The sequence below is a fragment of the Coenobita brevimanus genome, chromosome 94 (genome assembly GCF_032717465.1).
Source record: "Coenobita brevimanus isolate Jiangsu-jjx chromosome 94, ASM3271746v2, whole genome shotgun sequence".
Taxonomy (NCBI): domain Eukaryota; kingdom Metazoa; phylum Arthropoda; class Malacostraca; order Decapoda; family Coenobitidae; genus Coenobita; species Coenobita brevimanus.
The window spans coordinates 37969366-37988282 of record NC_137047.1 but is presented as its reverse complement, the minus strand read 5'-3'; the positions used below and the strand labels follow the sequence as shown (position 1 = coordinate 37988282).

The window sequence follows — 18917 nt, the reverse complement described above, 5'->3', positions numbered from 1 at the left end:
AAAGGCAAATGTGACAATATTGACGGGAAGATCGCCACCGCGCTGCATGTCGGCCGTGCGCTCCGTCCATTTTAGCCTTATTTTCAGTTCTTATTTACAAATACGGATTCCAAACAACCTGTACGTTGTTGTATAAAGTGTACTGTGACAGATTGAGGCTGTGGTAGAAAGAAAACCGGGTTTCTGGAGGTGTGAGAGTGAAGACTTTGTTACCCAACTTTGCAAGTCTTCACAAGTCCTTGGGTAGTCAACGAAGGCTCAACATGTGGCTCAGGAGATAGCTGAATGTAAGTAATATATGCCATAAAAATTTTAATGCTCTAGGGTTAATCTATGATTTTTGGCTAATATTTTTCCACAGGTACTCAGACCCCGCTACAACCCCGCCACAGGGGGGGGATCGCGAGTACACAGCCGCGTTTTAAGGGTTAAAGATTATTATGTATAACTCCTGTTAAACTAGCTTGAATATGTGTGGGTGAAAAAAAGTTTATGAATCAAATGGAAAAAAATCGACAATTTCTAACCCTGCAAAACTTTGTTCACACAGAACAAACAGGATCATTTGTAAGAACGTGATTAGTACGATTATATGTGGAAAAGTGTTGTAAGTACTGGGCAGTAAACTGTTTTAAAATATATACATGCAAAATCTTGCTGTAACTCTTTTAATGAATATCTCTGTATTTTTCAGAAAAAATTCCTAAATTCGGACAGACAAATTACTGGAAAAATGCAGACTATAGTTGTGTGTGTGTGTGTGTGTGTGTCTGTGTCTGTGTGTTTTACAAGCACAGGCCTATTAGGAAAGTGTGTGTGTGTGTGTGTGTGTGTGTGTGGTGTGTTTCTATGTATGTATGTGTGTGTGTGTGTGTGTGTTTAAGACCAAAGTGTGTAGCTCGTTAATACATTCCATAGTGCTGTCATAACATGTGCCTGTGTGTGCGTGTGTCTGTTGATTTGTGTGCATGTTAGTGGGTGTGTGGGTGTCATCAGAACCAGTAAGAAGTGTTTAACATCATATTATGTTATTTAAGTATGCATTTGTTGAGTCAGTGAGGTATCTACTTGATAATTACGTGAAGTGTTGTTTAGGAAAAAGAGATCAGTTCCCCTTACAGTTTGGAATGTATGCAATGCATTTTTATATATTTTTTTCATCTGGAAAAGTTTCTGAAGAGTTCTTAGTTATATTTATGGCCAGAATACCTCACTACAATGTGATATGATGCATCTTAATGTGATCTCAAATTATGAGCTCAAAAAAGAAGATATTTTTGGATATTTCTCTTTATATTTGTATAACTTGGGCCACAAGTGCACAATAATTTTTTTTAGACTTTTTTAAAAACTTTTAAAGTGTCCGAAGTTTGGCCAGTGTGTCCGGAGACAGGTGCTATTAACCTTTCTCATGTTTAAAGGCCAAATACTTGGATGTCCGAAGTTTGGAAGAGCTGTCCAAAGTTAGGAAATTTGTTCCTAACTTCGAACACTTGAAAATGAAAAATAAACACGAGTTTAGCGTGGCTATTTTTTTTTATTATATGGACTCAGTGGGTGCTGTCCCTGGCTACCACAGGACACCAACAGGGATAAAACTGCACCATTTTACACAGAGTTATTCATTAAAACACATGAAAAGTGTCCAAAGTTAGGGTGTTTTACGGTATGTAGTTTTGACCACCATGTTTGTACCAGAATGTTGGTTATGCATACACTGTGGAGTCTGTATTATTACTGCAGGAATATGATGGTGTGTTCCCTCTAGTTAGCTTCTATATTTACAGCACCATGCAGTAAGCACTAGCCGTGGTATATCAGTAAATCTTTTAATAGGAATTGCTGCTAAGTTGAACTCTTGTCAGTGGTATGGACCAGTATTTTTTTTCTAACCTGACAAATATCGATGATGTATTTCAGTTCAGTTGATGGCCAAGTGTAGTCAGGTTGGAGGTTTGATTTAATTAGTGCAGTACTCTTATTAAAGAGACAAGGTGCTACCTCAGCTAAGGCATACTAAATGTAATAAGGTGGCCTAGTTTTGTTAACTGAAAGAAACCTGCTTTTATTACCGAGGAGAATCATTCCTACCTCATAAGTAAGGTTCTTCAGTTTTCTTGTAACCACAACTTAGTATGTGGCATTATTCCATCCGGTGATACAAAGCAACTGAAGTCACAGGATGGTATGGGTAGTATAACTTCCATGGCCTGTTGTCCAGGCAGGCCAGGCCTTGATCCTCCACCCTGAAGGAGTGTCAGCTTTGATGGTTACAGTTGTTGACACTAATTTAGTCAGTGGCAGGTCATTGGGCAGTGGGCACTTCTATGCTCATCTTGAGGTATTCCCTGAAGATAGGATCAAGCCATAATCACCAGTGACCCTGGGGAAACTATATCAGTTACTGTAACATGTTCAACCCAGTGATGCAGACAAATTTATACCTGCTATTCTATCTCTGTCTGTCTATAGCCAGACACCTCAATCCCATTAGGGGTGGTCACGAACAAATCACCACCTTGTCGTCCTGTCCCCTGCCATTATGTTGCCCCCCTCCCAGCTTATGGCCCCATCTTTCGTTTCTACTCCATCTTCCCAACTCATTTTCGATCTCCCCCTCCCAGTATCCCCCTCCACCTCACATACACTCTCCTCATTAGTCCCTCACTCTCCATCCTCTTCACATGGCCAAACCACCTCAGTGTACTTCTTACGCTTTTTGTCATATCCACATCCACACCATAATGCTCCTTCACTTCCTCATTTGTCAGTCTGTCTCTCTGTGTAACTCCACATGCTCCTCTCAGATTACTCATTTCCACTGCGTTCACTCTTGACATGTTCATCCAACAAGGCCCAAGCTTTGCTTCCATATTTTACAGTGGGTATCACAGTACTATCATGCTGTGACTGTTTAACTTCCAAGCTCACTTCTGTTTTTCTTATCACTGCTTTCAGTGAACCAGCAGCTCTTATTACCTGTTTTACTCTTTAAAGCACCTAATCTAAACTTCCATCCTTATTCATCAATGCTCTACCCAAATACTTAAGTGGACTCACACTTTCCATTTCCTCATCATCCAGCCTGACTGCACATTCAGTGGCTTCATTTCTCTCGAAAACCACCACTGTACACTTCTCTACATTCATTTTTAGATTCCGTTTTTTTACAGTGTCCCAGACTTATTCACCAAGCCTTCCAACTCCCCTTCGTTTTCTTTTACTGTACAGTATTGTCTGCAAACAACAGAATAGGAAGTTTCCAAACACTGCCCCCTCTCATTAGGACTGCTTCATCATTGACTGCCATACTTTGTACTGTATTTCTTATAACTCCATCCATGTATAAATTGAACAACCATGGAGACATGACACATCGCTGTTTCAGTCCAACATTCAGATGGAAAATTTCATTCAGTTCACCATCCACATGCACTGCAGCCCTAAGACCCTCACACATACTCTTCACGGCATTCGACAGCTTCCCATTTACTCCATGTATTTTTAATACTTTCCACATTCCTTGTCTATCCATTCTGTCATATGCATTCTCCAAATCTGTGAAGGCCACAAACAACTTCTTTCCCATCTCAAGAAATATTTCCACTAAACACTGTAGGATGAATATCTGATCTGCATAACCTTTTCCCTTCCTGAAACATCCCTGTTCATCTCCATCTAATTCCTCTGTTATTGCCCTCACTCTGTCAGTAAATATTCTACCATATACTTTTCCTTTTACACTAAGAAGACAAATGCCCCTTTGATTACCACACACTTCTTTTTCCCTTTTTCCTATGTACAGGGGAATAATTATACCTGAATTCTAATTCCCCAGAGCTCTACCTTCCTTGCAGGCCAATCTGCACATCTACCATATCTCTCCCCCGTCCTTCAGCATTTCACCACACACTCCATCGATTCCTGGGGCTTTCCCCATTTTGACTTTCTTCATTGCTTCCGTTGCTTTCATCCTACTGATCGCTTCCTCCCATCTCTTCTTCTTCCTCCTCCACCCAGCCATTCCCCAGCCACTTACTCTCACATTACATTCATTTTCTGTGTTTAATAATTCCATAAAGTGTTCTCTCCATCTGCTCACATTTTCAGCCTTCTTCTTATTTTATATGTGATGATGACCATCATCCACTAACTGATGTAGCGCTGCCTACTTTGGCCTTCACCTTTCTCATTCTTTTTCTGTGTCTGCTCTTCTTTCTTCCTGTTTCTCCCATCATTCCTGTCAGTTTTAATTCTTTTTCCTCAACTTTCCTTCTCAGGTGGCTTTACATTTAGTGACAAGCCTAATGGTTTCCTGTAAACCAGGAAAGCATTTACAGTGCTGGGTGATAACCATATAACAAACCTATATGTGTTCCCTACATATCACCAAGTGGGTTGGCAGAGGGTTAGTATCCCTTTTCATAAAACACCTAACTCCTAGACAAACAGCAACCCATTATGGGATTATAGTGTTTGGCTGCAGATAGATAGAGACGCTACCCTACCGTATTACCTTCTTTATCACCCAGTCTTACTCTCTTAACCTCCTTCCAGAACATTTTCTTACATTCCCTCCATTTTATACTCAAATTCCTTCCAAACTCCTCATCTACTCTCTTTTTACTCACTCTTACTACACCTTTCACCTCTCTCCTCAACATAAAGCTTTCTATTTTGTCTCAGCTTCCTCAGTGGCTCAGCCTCCCATCTGCTCATTAAATTCTTTCTTTTCGCAAAAGCTTGTCTCACCCCTTCATTCCACCACGCTGTTCCTTGCACTCCTTTTCATCTTCTCTTCACCCCATACACACCACCTAACATGCTGCACAGAAATCTTCTGTGAATACTTGGCACACACCTTCCATCTCCCCCATCTGCGCCAAATCATATTTACTCAGTTGCTCCTCCACTTCTCTCATTTTTTTTTATATTTTTTTTTTATTTTTCTCACCCTCTTGCAAAGTTTCTACCCTCTTTGTATGGACTGCTTCCTCCTGCCCTTCTCTTTTATCATCCATTGCATTTGTACTTTGACTCTCACCACCACCAAGTGGTGGTCAGAGAGCCCACTTCCATGACCTCTGTATGCTCTCTTATCTCTCACATATCTTCTCATTCTCTAATCCACACACACTTACTCAGTCATTGCCTTCAATTGATTCAGCTCACCACACACCATTCTCATCACTTACCATGTATACCTGTGGATCAGTTTGTACCTAAAGAAGGTATTGGCCATCACCAATCCCCTCCCTGCACAAATGTCCACAAGAGCACTACCATTCTCACCCACTTCTGCAGGCACACTCCCCTCACCAACTGCTCCATTCACCTTCACATTCCCTAGTTTTCCATCCATATCTCTAACCAAAAACACTCCCTCACTCCCCCCAAACTTTTCCATGCATGCTTCCACACGTTCCCAGAATTTTGCCCTACTATTCCTGAACAGTTTAGCTTAGGAAAGACTTCGCATATAGGAGGGATTAATGAAATCTGTTTGTTATCTCACCATTTGAAAAAGTCTTTCTCAAGCTGAATACAGTATACTGTATTCATCAGGACATTGCAAGAAAGTAAAAAATGAAAAACATTAAATTGAAGGATTAACTGGAGACAGAAGCACTTGCAATTTTTCCATAGCTGTCTCATGTGGGATGATTCTCTTTTCTGTCATTTAAAGTATGTGGGGTGTGGTGTAAGTGACTTGAATCCTCTTCAGGGTGCTTTCAGATTCTCACAAGGTTTTTGACTTTGATGTAACCAGTTACTTCTCCTTTGTTTGTAAACATTCTTTCATTTTCATCCCTCATAATTACTCAACTTCTTTTTCATATTTTTTTCTGTGTTTTGCAACAATTCCCTGAAATTCCGAGAAGAGAGCAGTTATTTCCTTTTCCAAACTCTTATTAGCCCCTCTACTGTACTAATCTGGTAGTAGGTGGTGGCGACCATCATCCACTCACTTTTTGATGTAGTGCTGCCTACTTCTTCCTTCACCTTTATCATTCTATTTGTCTCTGCCCTTCACTCTTTCTACTTTTCTCTTTTCATCGTGTCTCTTCTTATTACCCTTCTTTCCACATAAGTTGGTTCTGCACAGAGTGACAAGGCTAATGGTTTCCTGTAAGTCAAGAAACCATTACAACTCTGGGTAATAACTATATACGGTATATCAGCTGGATTGAGAGATGCAAATGCAGTGTCCATCCGGCAACCAAACCTCAACACCATTCCCTGTGCCCTGCTGTCAGGAGATGTTGTCAGCCACAAGGGAACATCATTTCATTGCATTGGATTGGCCTGCAGGCACAATGCTTACCTGTGGTTGATAGGTCTGATCAACCAGACAGAGTGGGGTTAATCAACATTATAACAACTCTACTAATCTTTTTATCATATTTCTTATTCTCAAGAACATATTTTGGTGGCTGATCTTTTTTCAGTACATCTTATTCTTCAAGAACATATGCTAAAGCGAGAAGTGAAGAGTTTGGAGTAAAGGTCTGGATTACTGTGGGACATGTGATTTAGTGATATAAATACCCCAGTCAAAGTAATGGTGTTATATAGCTTCAGTTTCCAATAGGTGGCTGGAGACTTCAGACATGTATTACCACTAAGGGAAGTAACGTACCATAGTCTTCTGCTAATTGTACTGGACTCTGGTATCCAAGCCATGAACCACAACACCTCAGAGGTGACAAAATGGGTCTGGTCCTTCTCATTTTTTACTCACTGTTGATGGCAAGGAGGGTGTTGTGGAGAATTCTGGAAGTGAAAGGAGGGTATGCAATCTTGCAATTTGAAAGTGAATGTGGGAAAGACAAAGGTTTTGGGTTAGTGAGACAGACAGAGGCATATTGGTAGAGAATGGTCAATGACCTAAAGCTCTCTGCAGGATAGGGATTGGGTGAATTGAGTGGGCGATTGTGTGTGTGTATGTGCCAATGCAAGATTGTGCTAGAAGAGTGAGAGAAGAGTTCTGGACAAATGTAGAAGTGTGCATGGAAAAGTTTGGAAGGAATGAGAGAGTGTTTTTGATCGGTGATATGAATGGTAAAGTTGGGAATGTGAAGGTGGATGGAATAGTTGGTGAGTGGGGTGTGCCTGCTGAGAGAGATGAGAATGGGAGTGCGTTAGTGGACATTTGTGCTGGGAGGGGGTTAGTGATAGCCAATACCCTCTTCAGGCATAAAACGATCCACAGGTATACATGGTGAGTGGTGAGAAGGGTGGATGGTGAACTGAATGAAAGGAAGGCAATGATTGATTATGTGTGTGTGGATGAAAGGATGCGAAGATGTGTAATGGATGCAAGAGCTTATAGAGGTTGAGGGAGTGGACTTTCTGACCACTACTTGGTGGTGGCCAGAATTAGGATTCAAGTAAGATGGAGGAATAGAAGAAGGGAAAGACGAGAGGAAGGAGTAGTTGCAAGGAGAGTGGAAAGGTTACAAGAGGATGAGAAAAAGGCAGAGTATAAGAGAGAAGTGGAGGAACGATTGGGCAATATGAAGTGGAGCAGATGGGAGACGTGGAAGGTGTGTGTAGGATATTTACAGAAGAAATATGTGCAGCATGTGATGTGGTGTGTGGAAGGAAGAGAAGACAGAGAGGGGTGGAAGGAACAGCGTGGTGGACTGAAGAGGTGAGACAGGCTGTGGCACAAAAGAAGAAAACATACAATGAATGGATGAGAAATAAGGGTGTAGAAGAAGTTGAGAGGCGGAAGAGAGAGTTATATTTAGAAAGAAAGAGAGAGGTGAAAAGATTAGTAAGAGAGAGTAAGAAGAGAGTGGATGAGGAATTTGGAAGGAATTTGAGTGTAAAGTGGAGGGACTGTAAGAAAATGTTCTGGAAAGAGGTGAAAAGAGTAAGACAGGGTGGAAGTGAAGTTAGCAGGGGAGTGAAAGATAAAAATGGTAGATTGCTAGTGGAGAAGGGAGAAAAAGTGAGCAGATGGAGAGAACACTTTAAGCAATTGTTGAACATAGAGGATGGAAGTAATGCGAGTATAAGTGGCTGGGGAATGGCTGGGAGAAGGAGGGAGGTGAGAAGACAGGAAGAAGTCAGTAGGATAGAAGTTGTGGAAGCAATGAAGAAACTTAAATCGGGGAAAGCCCCAGGAATTGATGGAGTGTGTGGTGAAATGCTGAAGCATGGGGGAGAGATAGTAGTAGAATGGATGTGGAAGATGTGCAGATTGGCCTGGGAGGAAGGTAGAGTCTTGGAGGATTGGAAGTCAGGTATAATTATTCCCTTGTACAAAGGAACTGGTTAGTACTTGGATGGGTGACCGCCTGGGAACACCAGATGCAGTTGGCATAACGTTCTCCCTGCGTGTCAAGTGGGGTTGGTGGAGGATTAGTGCCCCTCCCTGTAAAACAATTAACTCTAAGCCCTTGACCACCCCATTTGGGATACATGGTGTCTGGCAATGAATGAAATGAACAAAGGAAAAGGGGAAAAAGAAGTGTGTGGTAATCATGGGGCATTTGTCTTCTTAGTATAATAGGAAAAGTGTATGGTAGGATACTTATTGACAGAGTTAGAGAAAGAACAGAGAAATTAGTTGGAGAAGAACAGGGAGGCTTTAGGAAGGGATGAGGTTGTGTAGATCAGATATTCATTCTTAGATCTTTAGTGGAAAAGTTTCTAGAGAAGGGAAAGAAGTTGTATGCGGCTTTCATGGATTTGGAGAAAGCATATGACAGGGTGGATAGACAAGGATTGTGGAAAGTGTTAAGAATATATGGAGTAGATGGGAAGTTGTTGAATGCTGTGAAGAGTATGTACGATGGTGCGAAGGCTGCAGTGCGTGTGGATGGTGAACTAAGTGAATTTTTCTCTTTGAATGTTGGGTTGAAACAGGGATGTGTCATGTCTCCATGGTTGTTCAATCTGTACATGGATGGGGTAATAAAAGAGGTACAAGGTAGAGTAGTGGATGTTGGAGTGGCCCTGGTGAGAAAGGATAGTGTTTGGAAACTCCCTGTACTGTTGTTTGCAGATGATACTGTGTTGTTGAGTGAAGACGAAGGGGAGCTGCAAGGCTTGGTGGATGAGTTTGGGAGAGTGTGTAAGAAACGGAATCTAAAGGTGAATGTAGGGAAGAGTAGTGTGATGGTCTTTGTGAGAGGTGAAGTCAATGAATGTACAGCGAGGTTGGATGGTGAGGAATTGGAAAATGTGAGTACGTTTAAGTACTTGGGTAGTGTGATGAGTAAGGATGGAGGTTTGGAGGATGAAGTGCTTGAAAGGGTACAGCAGGGAAGAAAGGTTGCTGGTTCTTTGAAAGCAGTGATAAGAAACAGGGAAGTGAGCATGGAAGTGAAAAAGTTACTACATGACAGTATTGTGATACCAACTCTAACGTATGGAAGTGAAGCTTGGACGTTGTTGGAAGGACACAAGTCAAGAGTGAGAGCAGTGGAAATGAGTTATTTAAGAGGAGCCTGTGGAGTCAAATGGAGAGACAGGCTGACGAATGAGGATATAAAGGAGCGTTGTGGTGTTGATGTGGATGTGATAGGAAGCGTTATGAGGAACACACTGAGGTGGTTTGGCCATGTGGAGAGGATGGAGGGTGAAAGACTGACGAAGAGAGTGTATGTGAGTGAGGTGGAGGGGGGAAGAGGGAGGGGGAGGCTGAGGATGAGATGGAGGGATGGGGTGGAGAGGTATATGAGAGAGAGGGGTGTGAGTTGGGAGCAGGGCAGTGAAATTGCGGGGGACAGGGCGACTTGGAGGCGATTTGTTTGTGGCCACCTCAAACAGGATTGAGGCGTCTGGCAATAGATGGATAGATAGATAGAGTGACCCAGTCAGACTGACAACCTTCCCAGGTTAGATTCACCACTAGAAGGTGGAGGTTTTTCAGTAGTGTAATGCCATCAAGGGAAGTGGCCTCATCATCTACCCATAAATGTACTGAACTATGGTAGTCTAGCATTAGGCCTGTTCAGTAAGAACTGGCGGTTCTCTTTTATCATATGGTGTCTGTGGCAAGTGGGCACTTAACCTGAGGTAGTTTTGCCGCTGTGCTTGGTACCATCAGACAGTTTTCCATGGCACAGGAGAGAGTGTCATGGAGATATGGCTCTTGAGTGTGTTGATAAGCTTTGTTACTTGGGTGATACATATTTAGTCCCCATTTAAAGTTATTTTAGTGTCCTTTTCCTTGCTCTCTGGACTCTATTTCACCCTATCTGTTGATGAAAAAAAAAAAAAAAGAGGTCAGGAATGTGATGATGATGATGATGATGATTTCCAGATAAGGAAGGAGAAAAGGATGGAAATGAGAAAGGTGATGATGACAGTAGTGATGAAGATGACCTGACCATCACTATCGGTGTTCTCAAGACACAGCCTGACATTATACAGGCTCCTACAGCACCACATCAAGCAAGATTTCAGCCCAAGGTAAGAATTTCACCAGGTTTACTTGAATACTTATTTCTCATTACAGTAGTTATATATTGTAATTGCAGGCAGTCCTCACTTGGTCATTTCATAATTTAGTTGCTGATAATTTAACCCCCAATTTTTCACAGTAGCTGTTCATGACTCATAAAGTTGTTTTGAATTAACTAACCTCTTTAATCATGAACCAAAAGCCTGTCATATTTGAAGTTGTTTTGCATGAAATAACATTCCGGCTGCACACACTGTAAACTGTAAATGAGGACTGCATGAGAGATGTACTGTAACTGTTTTTGTGAGGGCATTATAACAAGATTGTGAATATGTATATTTACACTCCGGTATATTATATTTAACCCATGGATTGCACAATTACCCTTTTTTTTTTTTTTTTTTCCCCACCCCGTGGTGCCCAAAAAACGAAGGGAAATTTTTTTTTTTTTTTTAATTATAAACTTAAACATACAGGGCATCATCTGGTGAAAAGAAAAAAATCTCTTTCTCTCTGTCTTTGCATAGCGTCATGTGTATAATTTTGCTAGGGGTCAAGTTGTTTACAGTGATTCACAGCCAGCACAGCCTGAGCTGTGGCTCGCAACTCGAAGCTACCCAGCCTGAGCTGTGGCTCGCAATTCTCGGGTTAATGTAGAAGCAGAGGGCTGAGTGTGGTGGCCGCAAGTGGCTTGCATGAAGGAGTTTTCGTGCCTACAACATATGGGTGTGAGACTCTGTTGGGGCATGAAAATGAAAAGTCAAAAGTACGATCAGTGGAGATGGGACTGTTGAGGATTGTGTGTGGAGTGTGGAGAGTGGATAGCATAAAAAATTTTGTTAGTCATAGGTGGTGGCGACCATCATCCAATCACTTGCATTGCCGCCTGCTTCTTCCATCACCGTTATCATTCTTTTTCTGTCAACCTTCCTCTCTTCCTATTTCTCCCATCTTTCCTGTCACTTTTTATTACTCATCTTTCTTTTTCAGGTGGCTTTACAGTGAGTGACAAGCCTAATGGCTTCCTGTAAATCAGAAAACTGTTTACAACACTGGGTTTTAACCATATACTGTAATCAACTCATATATGTTCCGTACATGTCAAAAACGGGGTTGGCAGAGGGTTAGTGACTCTTCATGAAACAACTAACCTATAGTGCAAGATATGAGAATTTACTGTGCTCAAGTGATGGAAAAAATTGTGCTTAGTGTATCTGTGGTATTTTACAAAAATTTTTTGTAATGAAAGAGCACTTCATGCAGTTGAAACAGTGATCTGAGGACAATGTGTAGAATAAGCCTTTGTAAAGATTTTAGACACAATACCAACTTTATAATGTTCGTTAATACTTTTCATGTTCACACCAAGGACGTTTGTTAGTAAATATGCAGTATTATATATATGTATATATATATATATATATATATATATATATATATATATGTATACAGTAATCACTCTAATATCCGGACGCCCAATAACCGAACATCCCCACTACCCGGACCTTATCTTCCTGGGATCCAACATTCCCAAAATGGTCCGAAAACCCAAAAAAATAAAAAAAATAAAACGATTTTTTCCCATCCGTAATTTGAACTTGCCGTGCGCGCCGCGGGAGAGCATTGTTTTGGTGCGTCATTCCTCCGACGTCCGATAGAGCGCCGCTGCATCCTCCCTACTTCCCGCCTGTCTCTCACTGCGACTGGACCTACGCTCTTCGCAATGGCTGCCCACGTGCTCGCTTTTGTGGTGGTGCCGTACCTGCTGCAGGGCCTCCTGCTGCTCTCGGGCCTCCTCTTAGTGTGTGTGATGATGGCCCCGCCACCTGAGAAAAGGAAGAGAGTGGTGTTGACTCTGGAAAAGAAGAGGGAGATATTGGAGAAAGTTGATGCGGGTTGGTCTTCTTCCCCCATTCTCCGCGAGTACAACCTGGCCCGGTCGACTTTGTTCGATATCAAACGTTCCCGAGACAAACTCATGCAGTACACGGCTGACTTCTCGTCGCGAAGCAAACGCAACGTGGAAAGGAAGGTTATGTTTACCCCCAAGTTTGCAGAAATCGACCGATCCACGTTGATTTGGTACCGACAGCAGCGTGCAGCTGGTGTGATGGTATGTGGAACAGAGATGAAGGCTGCTGCTGAGAAGTTCGCAAGGCTTCACGACGCCCTAGACTTCAAGGCATCCGAGGGTTGGCTCTTCGCGTTCAAGTTGCGACATGGCCTTACTAACCGTAAAGCACCTGGCAAAGCATTGGACACTAACAAGGATGGAGTTGACAAGTTTCGGCACAAGGTGAAAGGCTTGATCGACAGGGAGGGCCTAACTCTCGATCAAGTCTACAATGCTGACGAAACTGGCCTATTCTATTGCTCGCTGCCAACGAACACTCTAGCCGAGGAGACGGAGAAGCGTGTACCTGGCCGCAAGCTTTCCAAGGAACGGATATCTGCTTTGTGTTGTGCCATTGCTAACGGCATGCACCGGCTTAAGCCCGTTGTTGTTGGCCGTGCAAAGCAGCCTCGGTGCCTTCATGGGGTGATGGATGTCCTTCCTGTCGTCTGGTACCATTCTTTGAAAGCATGGTTCACAGCTGTGATTTTCAAAGACCGGTTTCACCGTCACTTCGTCAAGGAGGTCATCCATTACCAGACGAAGACACTGGGAATCCCTCGCGACCAGGTAAAGGCTCTCCTCCTGCTCGACAATGCACCTGCCCACCCATGCGACAAGGACTTGGTTGCTGAGAATGGCCGTATTAGGTGCATGTTTCTGCCACCTAATACGACTGCTCTCATTCAACCCATGGACCAAGGAGTGATCGTGGCAACAAAGCGCCTGTACTGTCGGAAGTTCCTGGACGAGGTGATGGTTGTTCTCGAGGACGAGGACGAGCGCAGGGAAGGACGTGACACACGAGGTAAGTGGACTTTGGAAAACCTTCGCTGCCACAACATCAAGTCTGCGCTGTACAACTGGGCGAGTGCATGGAAGGAAGTCCCTGTGAAAACTCTTGAAAATGGTTGGTCTCTTCTGCTTCTCGGAACGGATGTGGAGTACGATTTTCTAGGGTTTGACGTGGATGACTTCCATGCACGGCTACGTACGCACGGCGACGATGTTGATGTGGACGATGTTCGTGAGTGGTTGGACGACGACGAGGGGGATCCTGGGTATCAGACGTTGTCTGATATCGAGATCGCGTCTTCAGTTGCTGGTGTCAGTCCCGAACTTGAAGATTCCGACGACGAAGGCGACGATGATGCGGACTCCTCTCAGCAGGACACTACTCCAGCCATCCCCAAGCTGAGCGCACTCCGGGAACATCTAGAGTTCGTCCTAGACTACCTGGAACACCCGGACTGTGATAGGGAGATGGGGCCCTTGGGATTCGTGGAGGAAGTGCGTGCTTTCAGGCAGCGCATCATCAATCGCCAGAATCGTCGGTCCTTGCGTCAGTCAATGATTGACAGTTTTTTCAGGCCCGTGAGCCCCGCTGTGCCCAGCCCTGGCTCCACTCCGTTGCCTCCCCAAGACAGGCCCTCATGCTCCGAGCCACAGCCCAGCACATCAGCCACGGTGGAGTCGCCGCTCGACGTGAGTTTGCGGCTTTCCTCAGAGTCCTCTGCAGTGGGTACGCCATCACCACGACCCAGCGATGCACCCCTTGGTCGCCTGCCAGTGATACTCTCGGACTCTGACAGTGAATAAACAGCAAGAACTTCTCCACTAGACCACACGGGAATTTTGAGTGTTGTGCAGTGAAAAAAACGGTGTGTTGTGTTAAGGTTTTCGAGTTGAGAGAAAAGACTCAGTGGAAACTAAATTTAACGTAAATAGACTTCTTTGTTTTGGCTTGGGAAATTTTGAAAAGATTGGGAAAAGTTAATGTGCAACACAAAATTGAAATGGAGCATTATTTGGACTAAAGTGAACACTGTGAAGAGAACGGACTTCTGTGTGTTATTGACTAAGTTCAGTGCAAGACTTCAGGAAGAGTGTACTGCAAGTGCTTCAGGAAATCGTTCTTACTGTCAGAGTCCGAGAGGAGGCGGTTATTCATCGAGGTGGCCAGGGACTTGCTGTAAGTAGCCAGAATGTTTCATACTGTACTTTTTTCCATACTATACTTACCAGAATGTTTCATACTGTACTTTTTCCATACTATACTTACCTCATGCATGTGCAGTAGGAATGTGTTTTTCTGAGTTAGGCTAGGTTAGGGTCCATAAGTACCAGAATGTTTATTAATGTATGAACATACTTCTAAACCCTCATTTTATGTTTCTTTTGCATTTATTTCAGTCATTTATGTGCCTTATTGATGTGATTTGGGTGTTAAATAAGTGCTATGCATGTCCAGAGGGAGTTGTATAGGTGTTTCTCTGAGTTAGGGTCCATAAGTACAAGTCCATAAGCTGAGGCCCAATATCCAGACAAAACCAATAACCGGACCTACCAATGGCTCTATTACGTCGGATATTGGAGTGATTACTGTATATATATATATAATGTGTCCGACTCAGTGCATAGGCTTCACAGCCTGCTATCAAGGCCCAGCAGTCCTCCTACATACCATACAGCTCTACATGTCACCACTTCGGCGCTAACACCCACCATCCATATTGAATACATGCTAGGGCTGTCTCATACAGGACTGGTGTATTGCTATTAGCGGGGGTATTTTTACGACATGTCGGCAAGTCTTCTGGTAGATCAATAAAGCCTGATTTAATGAAATTCAAATCCTTAAATTGTTCCCTGCCCCAGCCGGGATTCGAACCTGGGTCCGTTAGGACTGCAGGCCACCTCTCTGCCGATTGAGCCACCGCCTTGTTGTATTAAGTAATAAGTAATGCTTCACCTTACCCTCTGAACCTTTCACCATAGCGTGTATGCATGCATGCATGTGTGTGTGTGTGTGTGTGTGTGTAATTTTAGAGAGCAGCTTTATATGTTCAAATTTTGGATAGTTTATGAACTATTTATCTCATTATTCTTATCTAGCAAGCAACTCCGACGGCAGGGTTAAAGGATGAAGATTTCACCTCTCCAGGAAAAGTCAATGGGGTTCCAGTTACAGAATATAACATGGCAGAATTAGAGGATAAACCTTGGAGGTACAGTACCATTCTCTATCATTTGTATCCTATAATTTTTCTCAGTAATCAGCATGTGAGTATCTTGTTAATTCAGAGAAAAGAAAATTTTATTCAGTGTAAGAGACTCTTATCTGAAGTAGTTAATATGGTTATTGATTACTGTATTAAAAAAAAAAAAAGTTAATAATTCATGACTTGCAATAAACTGAATAGTGTTTCTCTGATATATTAGAGTAAATGCTGTATTGGTTGAAGGAATTTTTTATATATAATGTACTAAAATAACAGAGTACAGGGGCCTCCTGATTACATGGTTAATATGTTAACCAGGTTCTCAGTATATTGTAAATCCATATATCTTGGCATTTTCAACTCATAATAAGCTTTCTGGAGACATATTGGTTCCCTACTGAACTAAGATGGAAGAGGCAAAATACAGTGACAGTGAAAAGGTTTAGAGTAACAAATAATGTAATGGCAGCTCCTCTCACTATCATTACTGTTAGCTGCCTTCATTACCACTATGAAAATTAACATCTGTGCTACTGTTATAAGAACCATCATTACCATTACAGAAACAACCATTGCTACCACAACTACTGTATATCAGCCATTACTGTCACTACTATAAAAACTGTCACTACCAAAACTACAACTAACTGCACTTCCAGTCTGCAGTACCATCATTACCACTTCTACAATCACTACCACAACCAAAGCCACCATTACTACCACTACTACTACACCTGCCATCACAACCAGTGCTACAGCTCCCATCATTACCAACTCCAGTCACTAGTACTACTTCTGTAACACTGTCATTGACACTACTACTGTTACATGTTCCATCACTGCAACTGCCCTCACTTCCAACACCACCAGGGGTGGCATTAACACCCCCCCCCCCCCCCTAATTTTTTTTTTTTTTTTTAATATAGTTAAATTTTAATTTAAAAATATAGCTTTATAATTAAGTATTTAGTCTTTCTAATTGCCTTACTCAGTAACTCACTTGCCTTTTCCCTATAATGAACTTTCCTCTTGGGGCATTTTTGGATGTGAGTTCTCACTCTTTCAATTTTAGCACTGATTATTTGGTGGCAGTATTTCCAGGCTGCTTTCTGTTTATCATTTTCTAAAACATCAGCTTCATCCCATTCTGTTGCCTTTTTTTCTGCTGCTACCAGCAGGCATTTTGTTGCTGTTGTCCTCTCACTACCAAGGAGAAACTGAGACTGAGACACTGAGTACTACTTCTGAGTCAGGAGTGGTCAAGCCTACCTCACCCGTCCATTTCCTGTACAGTACAAGTTAACAGAGGCTTTATCCAACCGGACCACCTTGTAACAAAAACATGTCTTTAAACAAGTGTCTGTTCTTCAGTTAACACTGAAAACCTTCCGTTTCACTCAAAATTCCTTTTTAATTGCTTATTTTAACTGATGTACATGTAAATATGAGGAATAAGAAAAAAACAATAAAACTCAATTAAAAAACAAACAAAAAAACAGTGGGTTAGGTTAAAAAAAAAAAAAAAAAAAATGTTTTTTTTCCAACCCCGAACATCACAATAATGATAACACCCACTACTTTTTTTTTTTTTTAATCATGTTATTTACATCAGGACAGTGTCATGTAACTGGAAAAATTCTCATGCTTTGGGGGTTTTCTGTTGCAAGTCATAGCATTGCTTTATCTTAACCCTGGGCTGTCTGACCAGTCAGATCCATCAACCACTGGTTATTAGCTAGTTTTGTAGAACCAGCCAATAAATACAGTACCGTACGTATGCCATATAGGTATCCAACACCCCCTTGTGGTAGACAGCAGCTCACCAGGGCCCTTCTCACAGTGCAGTGCAGGGAAGGTGAGGAGGTGAGGCTCCAAGATAGATGCCGAAGCTACTGCTCCCAGGATGCACAGCGCCACCACATCTAGGCACCACCTTTGCACAGTACTATTGCTCTCTTGCTTCATTTATGAAGGCTCAGACTTGATTGCATGTGTCAGCCTCGGTCACCTAATGGTGGTTCTCCGTGCTGCTTGGTGTCTAATTGTCTTTCTACTTAGTTTCTGAACTTTGAGGTCACACAATGGGACCACGCCAGAAGTCTTTTTCAGTGTACCTTTTGCAGCCCTATCCTCAGCATTCACACCTATCACCCACTACACCCAGTTGTCATCCCTTTATCGTCTCTACATGCCCAAACCATCTGTCTACCCTTTTTCATCACCGCAATAATACATTCAGGTCCCATCTTTTCCCTCAACTCTTCATTTACAATCATAGCTACTCCTGGCCTGTCTTTGAAGGATGCATTACACAATCATCTGATCATTCTCATCTCTGTACATTTGAGCCTGTAAATATCCCCTTCCTTTACTGCCCAGGTCTCACCATCATACAGCATTACATGACACATGTGCATACAAGGACCCCTTATCATGGAGGGAGAGTTCTCTCAGTGTCAGGAAGGGCAACAACTCCCTAAACTCCTTCAAACCACTCCTTATCCTTGCTGCCAAACTAGCTTCAGCCCCACCTCCAGCACATAGGCTATCATAACACCGAAACAACAAAACTCCTTCACACACAGAGGAGACTTTCCTGCAAGATTAATGTATTGCCACCTTCCTGCTTTTGTATGCTCTCCTTTACATACCATACACTCAAAATTAGCATTATTTTTCAGCCTGCCTCTAATACCACTACATCTTTTATGCACTTAGTTGCCATACACACTGCACAAAAGGGAGTTGGATACCCTTTCATCCTGGGGAGAGGGGAAAGAATACTTCCCCAGTATCCCAGTTTGTCATAAGAGGCAACAGTTGAGGCCTTTTTGTCTCCCATTTTTCTCCTTACTCTCCCCCTCTTCTGTCCAACCCTTCCTGTTGAGAACTCTGTTTACTCTGGCCTTTATTTTCTCTCTAATCCAGCGGTTCCCAACCTGGGAGCCATGGGCCTTATAGTATAAGGTATTTGGTCTGGGTAAAACCTGACAGAAATCAAGTATGAAATATACCTTACTGTGCTAGTTTAGCCTTAAGTATATTGGGGTAATTACCGTTTTCTGCACAATATCAAATATTAAAACTATATAAATATACGATCTGAGTTATATAGGGGCCATGGAGCTTCTCGTAATTTTCTCGGGGGGCCACAGGACCAAAAAGGTTGGGAACCACTGCTCTAATCCAATCAGGTTGGACATTTGTTATCATGACATAAATAGCTTAAGAACTTCCAGTTGATGCTGACCTCTTCTCCTGTATATCACTTTCATGCAAAGACCACTTCAATGCCAGTCTTGGTGCCATATAACCATATTATGGCCAGATGCTAGTTCTTCATTATACCTTCCATCCTTCTGACATCCTTGTAGTAGTAGTA

At 42.5% G+C, this 18917-nt stretch overlaps 1 protein-coding gene across 1 annotated transcript in view; it reads left to right on the top strand.

Moving 5' to 3' along the window:
- The window catches only part of Fip1 (Factor interacting with poly(A) polymerase 1), a 63732-nt gene that overhangs the window by 19188 nt on the left and 25627 nt on the right, over nt 1–18917 (top strand). The window contains exons 3-4 of the mRNA XM_080282780.1: nt 10280–10428; nt 15429–15541. Of these exons, the coding sequence (XP_080138906.1) occupies nt 10280–10428; nt 15429–15541 (262 nt within the window). The remainder of the gene's footprint in view (nt 1–10279; nt 10429–15428; nt 15542–18917) is intronic.